The 15383-nt window shown below is 35.7% G+C and overlaps 1 protein-coding gene across 1 annotated transcript; it reads right to left on the bottom strand.

The window, feature by feature from the left end:
- Nucleotides 1-3248: 3248 nt before the first annotated feature.
- Nucleotides 3249-14862, bottom strand: LOC115440637 (cytochrome P450 4C1). The gene is made up of 9 exons (XM_030165029.2): nt 14468-14862; nt 13972-14081; nt 12842-12932; nt 8769-8954; nt 8030-8409; nt 5825-5893; nt 5237-5405; nt 4563-4742; nt 3249-3496 (listed from the first exon to the last, which is right to left on the bottom strand). Exons 1-9 carry the CDS (start codon nt 14631-14633, stop codon nt 3321-3323), a joined length of 1527 nt encoding a protein of 508 aa, XP_030020889.1. The 5' UTR covers nt 14634-14862; the 3' UTR covers nt 3249-3320.
- Nucleotides 14863-15383: the final 521 nt, after the last annotated feature.

The raw sequence follows: 15383 nt of genomic DNA, 5'->3' as shown, positions 1-15383 counted from the left end.
AACAACCCGTGACTCAGAAAAGCATCATAACTACAACCGAATTGCTAAACGAATACGTAATATAAAACAAAATCATTTTTCAACACAATAATAAAATTGTTGTATAAAAATACTTAATTTAGGACATATACTAATGAAATGATAATTATTAAGGCATTTGTCCCTTTTAGGCTAAAAAAATCTGGCAATCCTAGATGCAGTACACCCGGCCGAAAGTTAAGGCACCAGTTGCGCCTTTGCCTACTCATTCGGGGCTAAAAGCAAGTGTGTATATTTTGATATTTTTAGGCAATCAGACAAAAATTTTCAATGATAAGTACACACATATTACGCGCCTTTCACTTGGTAATGTCCTATTTTAAAGTAAATGTGGTTGACATTGAATTGCATAGCTGCTATGCAATTGCACTATACTCGTAGTATGAAATCCATTTAACTTAAAAGCTAACACAACCAAAAAATGATAATAATAAAAATATTTAGACTTGGCACATGAGGTTACTGACATGTGGGATGTGGACTCTACAATTATTGTCCCGATTGTCGTTTCTGCGCATGGGTTGATACCAAAGAGCTTCGACCAACATCTTCAGAAGCTCTCAATTGGCCGTTGGGTCGGAGGCCAGATGCAGAAGGCAGTATTGCTGGACACGGCGCGCATTGTGAGAAGATTCCTCACTTTGAATCCCTAACCGCTGGTGGCCTGGGTCTTGAGCTTCGCCACCGGAGGGTCATAAATTTTTTTAGATTTTTATATGCATGTTTTTTTTTCAATGTATATGTAAAAACGTAAAAAAAATATCTTCAAAATAAAGAGAATTGACCATAAAATATTACTAGTTATGTATTGTGCACTGCCCACTACTGAGCACGGCCCTCCTATACTGAGAGGTTTACCCTTAGTCCACCACGATGGACTAGTATGTGTTCAGTGGGGGATAGCAAATAATTACAAAAAAATGTGTGTGGTAGGTCTCTACCACTGGATACAAAGTGCAATGTGACCGGATGTAGGCGAAATATTAGTCAATCACAGCGCCCCGTTCTATGCTAAGCCTACGCATTGCGTATGCCGCTATTTATCATGTGTCACTAAGAAACAGATTTTTTATCATATTATTACTTATTAAAAGTAATAATAATTGAACGGATTTATTGGACATTTGTAAACACCGTCAGAATGTCCTAGATTAACATACAACATAGCATACATTTTACTTACTAACCGGTAATTTGCTCTCACAGGAAATAATCGAATCTGGTTTTTAAGGAGACGACCATGGTGTTATAGTAAATAGTGGCGCTATGAGTATCTGTAGTGATTAAGGGACTTTCTATAGATAATTTCAAACACTAAGACGCGCCACACTACTTTCCCTAACCGCTTACAGTGTGTGTGAGCGGCATGAGTGTACACGCACACTACGATGAATAGCGTCGAGGTTCAAGTTTACATCAGTCCCTGTAACGTCCCTTTACTCCATTAGTCTTCGTGGATAAATTTCCCTATATCAGGAAAATATTTTCGCGCGGGCAAAGCTGCGAGCAACACCTATTTTATACTAAAATATGATGTCAATTAAAATATTTTGACGGTTTATATTAATAATATTCATTGACCAAATATAGTACAGATTTAATTTACATTGTATTTATATATAATTTGACACACAAACAACTTCAGCAACCTGTTTGTTGGTCTGGTTGTCCTTCGACATAGGCCTCCTCTAGTTTTTTCCACTTATGTCTGTCACGAGTTCTTCTGCTTTCTTTTGGTAGGTAATCTTCCCATCTTCTAATTTGTCGTCCCTCTTGTCTTTTACAAAAAACACACAAATATCATGGGTATACAGAGACGCAACTAAGGCACCCACTTTTCGCCAAGTGTGTTCCGTCCCATGATGTGATTGGGGGCGAGCTTATCGCCATATCGGGCACAAATTCCGGACTCCGGGCTGATACTGAAAAAAAATCCAAATATCACTTTGCTCGACCCAGGATTCGATCCCAAGACGTCAGAGCGCTGCCGTATCACGCATGCACTACAACTACGCCACCGTGGCAGTCTTTTAGAGTAGAGTATGTCTTTTACAACTCCGAGGATATCATTTAATTATATCTTTACTCCATTTTACCTTATTTGTTATCATCACATGACCGGTCCAATTCCGTTTAAGCTTTTTATTTTTAGTAAATCATCGCTTCCGCTTTTGTTGGTTTGTTTATTTATGTCGTCTTTAATCTGTCCTTAACCTTACGTGCGGCATGCTCCGCTTCATATTGCATTGGCAAACTATAAGTTTTGAATGGTTTGCTCGTAGCGGACCAAGTCCGACACCTATAAGTTAGGCACGGAGAATGCACGTTTACAGTTTGCTTTTCACTGACATTGGTATCGTTTTGTAGTTAACTATTTCGCATTTCCAAGTGTTACTTGTTCTTTTAATAATTTGTTATGAATATTAATCTTTCATGCTAATTGACATAGATATATACATCAACATATTCGATAACATCTTGCTATACTTTTATGTTTTCTTTTATTGCATTCGTCATTCCTTTTGATTTCACTAGATTCATGGATATACCTGTTTTCTTCTTTCCTTATCTAATTGCTGTAACATTGCTTGTAGTATGTTTGATCTTCAAGCAAATATAAAAATGTCGTTAGCGAATCTTAGGTGGTTTAGATACGTTCCATTCCAAAATCTTCCCAGTCTTTTTCTGAATATGCTTTCTAACACTGCCGTGACAAGCTTCGGTGAAATGGATCACCCTGCATGAAACCTCTCTGATTGCTAAACTTTGCTCCTTGCTGGTTAAGTCGATCCTTTGCTGTGGAATTGAAATTTCGCTACATACGGCCACCAGACTATTATATAAATAATATACTGCAAGCATTCTTTGTAGGTTTGACTCATTTCCTTATTCTTATCTCCCATCAATGTAATAAATACCCTTCACGCTTGTTTTACAAACAAATTGTCAAGTCTTTATATAGTATGTCGTAACATTCTAAATATAACTGTCTCTAAGAATTTTATGGTTACGCCTGCCACCTTATTTGTTAGCAATTTGCAATTTCGCCTCTAAAATAAGGTAGTAGCGAATTGCAATTAAAGACTGAAAAGTACTTTTTGCTAAAATTACACCACACATTTCGAATTGGTTAAGGGTTCTATTTATAAAGATATGTTACTATTTTTATCAAATAGTGACAATGCAGTTTATGAGTTATAAAAGGCAGGTATGTTAAGTCAGCCACTTTATGGATATAATTAAGTTATTTACACATCAAACCATAAATATTTTTATAATTCTTAAGCATCTAGACATTTTTTTCTCTCTACAAATCGCACGTAGATGGGGTTTGCAGACCGCAGCACTAGATCTACAACGAACTTGATCTCTTCTGGCCTGGTGACCGGCTCGATCTTGAATCTTCGGATAATGCCTGCCATCACCGACTTCAGTTCCAACATCGCAAATTTTTGACCTAAAAAAAACGGGTTAATGGTGACCATGCTGGTAGAATATTTGTATCCGTCCGGATAGCAATCGCCATGGTATACATCCCCCATAGTGGCCCACGTAACGCGTTCCGAGATCAGCCTATGTATGTCCGAATTGAAACAGGCCGACATAATTGTGTCGACCTTTCAGGACTATATAATTAGGTATCTCTCGTCAGTTGATACTCCATTTGGACGCTTTTCTACTTACCATCAGGGGGCAGTGAGATAAATTTGCCATACTCATATAAAATAAAGAAAATAATCGTGACAATAAGGACTCAAACATTAATGAGCCAAGAACATGAGGTATTTTTTAATTACCTTTAGTACATTATTTCAATGTTTTTCCTTATAGTATTTTTAGCAGTATTCGTTAGAGTAATTTCAAATTATTTTTTTGCAAAAAAAACAAGCTGATTTACGAGTATAAAAACATTTTTGCACTTGCGATTAATAAAAAAGATATAACGAGTCGACTCGTTTAAACGCAATGTTCAGGCAATTCCTGCACGCATTGGCTAGGAAAACTCGACTCAATTACCACAAGAACCTTGGTAAAAGAAAATTGTTCCGCCTAATTGACATTTTATTCTGATGATAATGGAGTTGAATCAAGCAAAAACCTCTCAAGTATGCATAAGACGTTGTATCCGAAGTTTCTATTTCCCAATTCAGGATAGTACTTTGGCATCAGTGACTGCCCCCATGGCGTAGTTATATTCCCTGCGTGGTCCGCTCTAAGGTCCTGGGTTTAAACTTCGGGTCGAACCAAAGTGTTACTGGGTTTTTCTGATCAGAATCAACAAGAAGTCGAATCTGTGACGAATATGGCGAAAGGCTCATTCATATCAACATGAAACGGAACAGACATAACGAAAGGTGGGTGCCCTAGTTACACCTTTGCCTACCCCTTCGGAGATAATGGCGTGTATGCGTTTGTTCAGTACTTCAGAGAGCCTGAATGAAATAAATGAAAACTTTTCTTTTACCTAATACTATCCAAGTATGATATCAGAATCTAGCTTCCTACTTTAGATAACTACTAACCTATACAATTTCTAGGTCCCGCACTGAATGGTATGTAGGTGTATGGATTCCGTTTGACGGTGTTCTCTGGCGAGAACCTCTCTGGGATGAATTTCTCAGGCTCAGGGTAAATATCTTCACGACGATGGATGTCGAATATGTGGATATTGACCTCAGTAGACTTCGGTATTGTGTAACCACCTGAGATGGAAAAAAAGGTAGACATAAAATGGTTGACATATGATGATCAGTTTCTTGAGTGATAATAATATCAGCTCTGTATAATTTAAAGTCCCATTGTTGGGCATTGGCTCTCTCTACTGATAGGGATTAGGCCTTAGTTCGCCACGCTAGCCTAGTGCAGGTTGACACACTTTACATACCTTCCAAATTGTTATTATGAATTTGGAAGGTATGTTCGTGCAGGTTTCCTCGCAATGGTTAAAGCAAAGAATACACTCATAACTTTAGAAAAGTCTGAGGTATATGCCCATGAGTTTTTAACCTTCGGACATTCGTTTCACTCCCAACTAGAGCATCGCCATCATCTTTATTTATACTAAGATTTAAATATACTATGCCAAAATTAGGACGGTATTTTGGTCAACTCTTATTGTATTTAATTACAGATCAGACAATATTTGCAAGCATAAAATAATAAAAAGGACCAATCTTTAACAAAGGAATGAGCTTACTTAATTCAATATTTTCGTGTATAACTCTAGCTATGTAAGGCACGCTGGGATAAAGCCGTAAGGACTCCTTGATGCAACACTCCAAGTACTTCATGTCCCCGAGCTGTTCCATTGTGAGGCTCTGTTGAGTTCCTCCTATAACACGCTGTACCTCTTCATATATCAGATTCTGTAAGAGTAACACGGACTACAAATATAATGTCTTCAATGGAATTTTGTATGACATACATATTAAAATGAAACTATTTTGCGGTTTTTATATTATAATTTTCTCCCGACGTTTCGAAGACTGCGGATTCGTGGTCACGGGGTGCATAGAGGTGTTGGTCATCCGAAAAGGCAGTTACAATATCTACCTACAGTTTACTATTATACAATTGTTTTAAAATTTTAGCTGTTGGTGGTCCGATCTACACTGAATAAAATATAATATTTAGATAAATTCCGCAAAATAGTTTTAATGACTAACATTCGCGTAAACATAAAAAATCATTATGAAACACATATTTTTGGGAGATTTGGGATGATTACGGGATTATCCTAAAATTCTTAACTCTTCCTGTTACAGATGAAATTAATATAACCTACCTGGACCACGGGTTCGTTGGCTATCCTCATGATCATGAAGCACAGAGCGGTCGCCGTAGTGTCATGACCCTGCAATCAAAAGTCGGTTTACTTTATGTTTTATCTATCTATGAAAACGAATCCCTATTTCCGTTGGTCACGCCATTACGCGTGAACGGCTGGACCGATTTCACAATTTTTATTTTTTGTTGTGTTTGTTATTGTCAGGAGAAGCTTATTATGAAAGAGAAAAATTCAAAAAATTGCGCGGAAAATTAAAAAATTTAAGAAAACTTAACGAAAATATTAATTTTATATAACTGTAAATTATTTGAAATAACTGTCAGCGATAATGCACGCTGCAAAATCATAGTTAAGACGGGAGAACGTCTGTCGGATCAGTTAGTACGAAATACTTCACGTTTACATGCCCTTAATACTAGCTGAACCCAGATCCATACTCTCCAAAAGGCAAGGCGAGGCAACGCAAGTGTGAGTGTGGATTGAGTCCTTGCTTCGTCTCGTCGTCCCTCGCTTAGCCGCGCGCTTTCCATTAGGTATCGGTTTGTTGAACGGACGCGAGGAGCGAGGTGAGCAAGCCAACCACACTCTCGCCGGCCCACGCGCACGCGTAGCGTTTTATTTGTCATGTTCTGATGTATTATCATCATTTAGAATCTCTTCTTTTTTATGATGCCTCCTTTTTACATTTTTATAAATTCATAAAATTTATGAAATACAATGCAGGAATCGTATTCAGTTTAATCACATCCATCTTGAAATAGATGTAGTGACCAAATAAATAAAACAAGAGTGTGGATGGGTAGCATTCGCATAATATCTACCTATCCCGTCTCGTGCGAGGGCGTCCCTAAGGTGCACTCTTGCACAAATTGTGGGCGCAAGGTTGAAGTTTTTAGAAGGTTTTTTGAAGGTAGAATTTTTTTAAGAATATTTTATTTCTTAAATAGCTGATAGCCTAAATAAAAAAAAGGAAAAAGGTTCTTATATATAGATTATTTTCGGGAAAGGATAACCGAAGAGAATATATATACATACACATAATATACATACATTTATATCTATAAATAAATGTGCGTATGTATGTGTGTGAACTGCAAAGTCGGCTGGAGCGGTTTTAATGGATTTTTTTATCTTCAATTTAGTGCAGCGGATGATTATGTCAAGTTGGGTAGCGATAAGATATACAATTTTTTTTTACTTTTTGCCAATTTTCATCATCGGCAGCTGGCTGTAGATACCTAATTAGAGATACCCGTGCAAAGTCGGGTCGCTTGTATAGAAAAATATGATATATAACAGATAAGCAACATAGATAAGTACATATTATAATTAAAACAAATATACGTATTTTTTTTTGATTATATCCCCCCCTCCTTATTTTTAAAAGGTAATAAGGGGTTGTAATTTTCTACAATTTCACACTTCGGGTTAATCGAAATCCCTAATATTTTACCTGACACGGAAATTGAACCCGACAAACACGGATGTCGTATCGCGCTGTACACCAAGGAATCAGTTTTAATAGCTATTATGTCATGCCAATTATAAACCTCGCGAATGACTGTAAAATAATTAAGGGGATATTACAATGAAAATTATACGCTATTGGCATTAAAGGAAAAACTTTGCAGTGTTAATTTACTTCGCAGTTGTAAACAACATTGTAAAACGTGTTCATTAGGATCTCTCACATTTATCTCATCACATCACATTTATCGCCATATCGCACAAATTTCGGACTCCGGGCTATTAATGTGCATAAAACCCAATATCACTTTGTACGATCTGGAATTCGAACTCGAGGCTTCAGAGCGGTATTCGTGCTGCGCAATTGCACCACGTCATCAAGGTCACAATTCTCTTCTTTTCTACCAATAACGTCAATTAATATATCCTACTCCTCATCTTTCTATTTAAATAATTTCGGTGCAAGATTAAGACAATACTGTTCCCTCAGACTCGCCAAGCTTTACCGCTCTGTGTCATAAACTACGTACCACTGCAGATCCTGGCTTACAAGAGTAGTAGTAGTGGGTGTGAGGGCAGGAAAGCCTCTACTAATAATTTCCTTCCTCTCATCGACTTCTCTAGAAAATTCTATCCCAAGCTCCATGTTTAGAATATTAACAAAAACGTTTGCCTAACTACTAAATTTAAAATACCAATCAAAGTAAGGTGCTTTGTATTTAAATTAGGGTTTACCTCAAACATGAATGTATCGACCTCCTCCCGGATGCCTTCCTCGTCGATGTTCCCCACCGTCTCCTGGTCCAGCAGTAGATCCAGCATCGCCATTCGACTCTTCTTACCGTACACGTCATCATCGTCATCAAACGCCGTGATCTTGTTCTCTTTTCTAAACTTTCTCCTTTCCCTGATTATCTGTTTGGTGAATTTATGCAGATCAGTCAAAGCTGCTTTCTGAATTCTATAGCATTTAGTTAGCTTGAATATCGGTTCGTCATAAATCCAAATCCTGCTGATTCTGTATATGAGACACTTTCCTAGCTTATGTATGGCGTTGAAGTATTTATTAGTCACTAACTGAATGTCTTCCTGCATAGATGTGCCCATTGAGGTTTCTGAAAATGAATATTATTTGCAAAGAAAGTTGGTTATTTTTAGTATCCTAAATACTCATTTGATTTGCGATTCTCCTTGTAGGAAAGTTCTTAGATTCTAGCTGATTAAGTGATGCGTTATAAATGCCCTTCACGGCAGTATCATCAGAATATTAAATTACTAAGCATTTCCTGACACTCCCGCACGGATCATTATAAGATATTAAATCTAGTAATGCTCAATGATCACATTGGTCACAATGTTGTTACAACTGGAAGGCAACATTGTTACACAATTCTGCCTAGAGACAGCAATAACATCGCTGTAATAGATCTCGGATGGCTTGTCATGAGGGAACTATATTAGTAATGAAACATACCACATATAACACGAAGCGTGGATTTTGCTACTAAAGGCATCACGGGTGTTTTTTCCTTCTGCACTTCTTCTTGAATCGCTTTTACAAGTTCTTCCGTCTGTTCATTGATAATCATAAAGAACTTCTTCAGTATCTTGAAATGGAAAGCTGGCGTCAGCATTTTTCTTCGCTCGTGCCATTTTTCACCTAAAATATGTAACCAGATTACCTTTGATGTGTCGATATAGACATTTTGTTCATGCCTGCCATCATATTTTGAACTTCTATAAGTTGGACAAATTGTTGTGTTGGCAAAACAATATGTAGGTAACAATAAAGAATAACATTATCAGATTTAATCGTAACACCGCAATTATATCAGTTTTTATGACTTCCTCAAACTTGTATGTCGTGCTGATAATAAAGCATTATTAGTGTCTTATAACACCGGTGTACAGAATTTTTGTCATGGGATACGTATACCTTATTGTCATTGCTTTTACAGCTACAATAAGAAATAGTTTTATATTTGATTGTGTGGGGGAAAAATGCAAAAAACTAACTAACTGAAAAAACACTAGTTCCTTGAAATTATTTATTAAAAGATAACACTCAGACATCATCCCCATTTGAGTATGCAGAGGCGCAACCAGGGCACCCACTTTTCACCAAGTGTGTTCCGTCCCATGGTGTGATAGGGGGCGAGCCTGTCGCCATATCGGACACAAATTCCAGACTCCAGGCTGGTACTGAGCAGAAAAATCCAAATATCACTTTGCCCGACCCGGGATACGAACCCAGGACCTCAGAGCGCTGCCGTACCGTCCATGCGTACAACTACGCCATCGAGGCAGTCATTAAAAAATTACGAATATTTATGGTTTCATTTGTCTTAAAAATAGTCTAAATGTTTAAAATTGAACAGTTTGGACAAGTTTCACCTTTGATAGGTATCAGCCCTCAAATATAAACACCCCATCATGCTTTCAATGTATGGGGCTTGGTAGCGTCAAATTTCATTGTCTTGATGGAAGCATTCCCCTTGTTATTCCGAAGAAACTTCCTTATTATGCTTAAATTTATGAATCACTAGCTTTTGCTCGCGGCTTCGCCCGCGTGAATGAGTTTTCCTGGATGAAAGTCCTCTGTATGATATAAGTTCCCAACATATTTTCCCGGGATAGAAAGTAGCCTATAACCTTCCCAAGGTCAACTATCTCCATACTAAACTTCATATATCGTGATAACTTTTAAACTATTCAGCCAACATACTAAGTGCAACAGACAAAGTGTATCTTCAAATACTTAAAGCGATAAATGTATTTATTTTGATAAGAGGTTGATAAATATTCTATAATGTGTATTGTAAAAAAAGTATCCAATTTAATTATATTTATGGCTCACTATGTTGGTCATAGTAGCTTCCACATAAATGGTAGATAAATGCTGTCCTGGACTTTTATTTAAAACTATTTAAGAAAAACAATCCTACTATTGTCATCTTTGTCTAAGTCCAACGGTTTAGGCAGCGTACGCCAAGATAGCATTTTTTTTCGACTTATTTGATATGTATCGTTATATTATGACCAAATTACATAAAATCATTATAAAATATAGCCTATGTGTTATTCTGATGTATAACCAATATTACTGTAAAGTTTCACCCAAATTCGTTCAGTAGTTTTTTCGTAAAACAGGAACATACATACATCCATCCTCACAAAATTTCGCATTTGAAATATTAGTAGGAAGTAGGATTGCTAAGTAATAGCAGGAAAAATCATAAAAGGAACATAAACTCATCATCCAATATATATTTACACGACACATGTGGAACCCATTCTTTTTCTAGACTTTTAACAGCCAGATTGAAGTAAGCTTGATGGGCTTAGCAAATGTTTGAATCTGTGCCTAAATAATATTTTTTATCTGTTACTTAAATAATATTGCTGCAAATATAGCAGTACGATTCAACGTCTCGCCTACAACCTCTCGGAGCCGTTTTGTACAGGTTGATACATTATTAGAGACTTTCTCGCCCAACATTCACCATTACATCTCCTGTAAGCCACGATCAGCAGTGGTACGCATTTTATGACACCGAGAAGTGAAGCTCATCAAGTCTCAGGGAAAACTGAATTGACATCTCGTCACATGTTGTTACATACAAGGAACTAGCTGACCCGACGGAAATAGAGCAAGAGCCCGTGAACCTTAGACCTTCGTTATTTTATAAAAGTTGAAAGTTTGTCAGCGCATGCTAGCAAACACAGGTAAGAACGATGGGCCATTATGAAGTTTGGGTTACAGTGGCTTTGGCAGGTACACGGTACTAAAGGTGTGTAAAATACCGATCTAGTTTCGTCAAATAATAAAGTGAGATTTTTTGGTACTACCTTCAGAAAATTATTAAAAATCACGTTATTCATTGACAAACACTTAACATAGTGGCAATCCCTTGCCAGACACCCTTAATGTTCATGAAATTATAATTTTATTTACGTTATAGTATAAAAGCTGATTTTTATATATAGTACTTGGGTAATAAGTAAATGATGTTTCCTCGTTAACCAGACGTTTTTGATAGTTCCAACCCCTTGGCAAACAAGCATGTAGGGTGGCTGTAGGAGCGAGCGCGAGGCAGTATATACATGGGTGGGTGCGAGTGAGATGGCGAGTTCAGTCTACCGCGATTCCTCGCTGCACAGTTGTTATTTCTACTGCGCATGTGTTGTTTAGTAGTTAGTACTCAGCACATATTTAAATCGGCTAAAATAGTATTATATACAATTTTCAAATATTATTAATTTATACACACACACAATATCACGCATTTATCCCCGAAGGAGTATGCAAAGGCGTTATAACTTTTTCAAAAGAAAATTTTCGATGTCCAATCGCACTTTTTATAATATTTTAGCTTATACAATAAGAATATATTAAGTAAACTCCACGTACATTTTTTTTATTTGTTGATCGGTGTAATCAATTCCAATAAAATTGACTGCGCTGAATTAAAAAAGAACTATGTGCAATGTTTTTTTTGGCATATCTAATTTCAATTAAGCACTTAGGTATCTCAGTTTTATACGGGTTGGATCGCGGACTGTGCATTTACTTTTATTTTTACTGGATTTTAATTGTGAAAACTTGTAAAAGACCCTTCCTTTATTTATATTTTTTTTATAACTTTGCAAGATTTCCTAAAATTAATTATATTATTAGGTAACCCAAAAAAATATTTAAACATATTTTCATAAAGCCACTCTTATACTTTTAATAAATCAGTGTTGATACCAGTGCGTTATTTGGATAAGAAATATTGCGTCCCTCGACTGCACTGCACAGACATCACGCCTTTATCACCGAAAGGGTAAGCAGAGGTGCAACCACAATACCATAATACTTATCAGGCACAAATTCCAGACTTCGGGCTGTAGCCGACGCGAGCAGAAGAACGCAATATACTTCTTCCCAACCCGGTATTCGAATCCGGAACCTTGGAGATTACTCCATGTACGCGGTCTACGCTGCTTCTAGCATATTATATAATAATACACACATTACACTGTATAGGAACTCTGTCAAGTGGTAAGTCAATGATCTAAAAAATTTACATAAACGTTTCCATCGTGAATTGATAACTCCAAATCTAATTTAAATTCTAGACAACCTATTGTAAGAATCTTAAGCCCAAATTTCTTGTATAATACCCGCTTATACTTATTATGCCACTAAATTTGAAGAATATGTACTAAAATTCGAAGTCATTAGGTACAACAGGATCTCTGTTTTATTGGCTGTCTTTTTTTTTCGATTATTGTATAATGTAATTTTGTATACGCTAATAAGTGAGTCACAAATGCAAGATTGCTTCAACAATATCTGTATCAATGTGATAAGCTAATATTTTCCCGTGATAGAAAGTAGCCTATAATATTCCTAATATATTAAACTATCTTCATACCAAATTTCATAAAAATCCGTTCAGTAGATTTTGCAAAAATCGATAACATACAGATAGAAAAGGGGAATTTGTTTGATAATATTTATACATATAAATAAGTCAAAATAAAATATTAGGACCAACATACCATTGCTCAGCAGCAGCCCAGTTCCAAGCCAAGGCGACAGGAATCCGTATGGTAACCGCTTGTCGTTATATCGTGTTACTGAGAGTATTTTCTGCAAGTATAGTGATATATATAAATAAAAAAGCAGTGTGGTCCAAACCTTTACAAAAGTTTCAGTATTGGGGGTACCCAATATACCCAAATATTTCTGGTAAGAAATAACAGAAAAAAATATTGTCCAATTATTATGGTTGCGTTTCTTCATACAAAGAGACTGCAATTTCTCGTTTCAAACTCAATAAAGCCATCGCATGTGTGTAAAACAAATAATTAATACTAGTAATTGTAAATAAATATCCCATCTTATTAAAATTAAAATTATTAATAGGAAATTTAGGGCCTATTATACAAATATCAAGTTAATTTTATTTGACAGATATCGTATTATACAGCTAATGAAGATAGTACTCATTTTATTATCATTTATTTGGGAGCATAGATTAGAGTGTGACTTTTATATTTGGTTGGTTTATACATTTATATGACAAGTAGCATTCACTCAGAAGTAGTGAAACAAGTCCTTATAATTAAGCAAGGGTTTAAAATATAAACAAGCAAATTATAAATAACGTAAAAAAAATAAGTTGTAGAGGAGTAATGCATAAGATTTCGGAGCTTAATTAGAGGCTTAATGGAGATAGACTAGAAACTTCGCAAGACGAATTTTAATAAAGTTATGGAGTAATAGGTAGCATTGGAATGGCTGAAGTGATCACGCAATGTATTTGACATCTAAGTTGGTTACAATGAAAAAAATTAAGAAGTAACCTAGCTTATAAACTGGCTTCGCTGGTGGTTGGATATATTTTATATCCGCCCGAATAGCGACCTCAGTACACAAAATGTTAAAACCCGCCACAGTGGCTCACATAAGTGTGTTGTCTGGGATCAGCTTGTGTATATCCAGTTCCAACAGGCCGGCATAATTGTGTCGACTGTCGAGGGGTAATCATTTCTTGTCAGTCGACATCGGACCCCACTCCACTCACCATCAGGTGTAACGGGATCACTTTGCTGTGTTAAAAAATATATACAAAACAAAGCCTAGAACAAAAAAAACTAGTATATATCATTATTTTAAAGATTTGTACCTCAACATCCTTTGGATCGAAAATGTTCACGTTTCTATAACCAAATCCTCGCATCGCATATATACCATTGAATTTCCTGTACAGCTTTCTTAAGTATATAAATAACTGTTCTGTAAGAGAATAAAATGGTTATGTATTAATAAATAAAAGCGGTGTGGTCTTAATCTCTACAAAAGCTTCAATATTGGGTGCCAGAAATAACAGAAAAAAATGTTGTTAATTTTTTTTTTCTCGCGTTTCTTCGTATACAGGATTTGAAACTTCGATTTCTCTTGTTAAACTCAATAAAGCCATTTTGTGTGTAAAATAAATAATTTGTATTTTTTTTTTATTTTTTCTATGATTAAATATTTGTAAAATTACATCAAACTGTTGTTCAATGACTAAATGCGCAAAACGTTTTTGTAAATACATTTTCCATGGTAAATAAATAACGATATTAGGCAATTATTTCCACATAATAAGTAGGCATATTTTAATACTTTAAAGAACGTACCAGGATTCAAAACAATATCAAAAGTATTGTGAAATATCGGAGTTCCCCGATCAGCGGGAATCTTGCTAATCATTCTTCCTTCGGGAGTCAGTCTAAAGAACACACTCATAGCAATAATCAACACAAATAGTATCAATAAAAGATACAACAAAGATAAGAAAAACATTTTTGAAACACGAATATTAATTTTAATAAAAAATATGTACACTCTTGACCACTTGAAAACTAATTATGATCGACATAAATGTCAGTAGCCTCCTAGATAAACAACAATGCACAAAAGCCACAGTCTACAGGAGAAAAACAGGTATAGGACAAACTATTAACGGCCTCGACAAGAAAAAAAAATAAACGAATGTAATTCATTGAGACCAGTTAGTGTTGAAAAAAAGAGTTTCTATGTTCAACTATATGTTTTTTTTTTATTTTGTGTTCACCGATTGCTCCGTCAATTGTGGACTATATTTCTAGAGCAACTAATAGAAAAAAAAGGTATTTAATACATCCAAAGAAAGTTTTATTACAACGCATAACGTAGTTAAATCAATTTAATTTCCATATCATAAAATAATTTCATTAATATTTGTATCAATTTTTTTTTTTTGTAAGTTTAAACTTAAAAAATGCTGAAGGTAACTTCTCCAAATGAACATAAATTATATTTTACACTATCTAGATACAAATTAAACTACCTCGCTGGTGTTGAAGTATTACGATATTAGGTTTTTCTGTTCAGTATCTGCCTGTACTCTGAAATTTGTGCCCTATATAGAAGGAATCACATATGGTGAAAAGTGGGTACCTTGGTTGCACTTGCCTAACCTTTTCAATATAAGGTCTGATGCGTGTGTTTCATTTATTAGGACACAAAAGATTACACGTGTAATTTACAACCAAGAACATACAAAATAATTCT

The sequence above is a fragment of the Manduca sexta genome, chromosome 24, assembly GCF_014839805.1.
Source record: "Manduca sexta isolate Smith_Timp_Sample1 chromosome 24, JHU_Msex_v1.0, whole genome shotgun sequence".
NCBI classification, from domain to species: domain Eukaryota; kingdom Metazoa; phylum Arthropoda; class Insecta; order Lepidoptera; family Sphingidae; genus Manduca; species Manduca sexta.
The sequence above is the reverse complement of the archived record's forward strand: the minus strand, read 5'-3'. Positions and strand labels throughout refer to the sequence as shown.

What these genes read in the sequence shown, in the direction of transcription:
- LOC115440637 (XM_030165029.2), bottom strand. Translation starts at nt 14,633, where the DNA reads ATGTTTTTCTTATCTTTGTTGTATCTTTTATTGATACTATTTGTGTTG. An exon ending in CACGCTTCGTGTTATATGTG is followed by an intron (nt 8,410 to 8,768) that starts GTATGTTTCATT and finishes ATTCATTTTCAG; the next exon opens with AAACCTCAATGGGCACATCT. An exon ending in ACACGAAAATATTGAATTAA is followed by an intron (nt 4,743 to 5,236) that starts GTAAGCTCATTC and finishes TTTCCATCTCAG; the next exon opens with GTGGTTACACAATACCGAAG.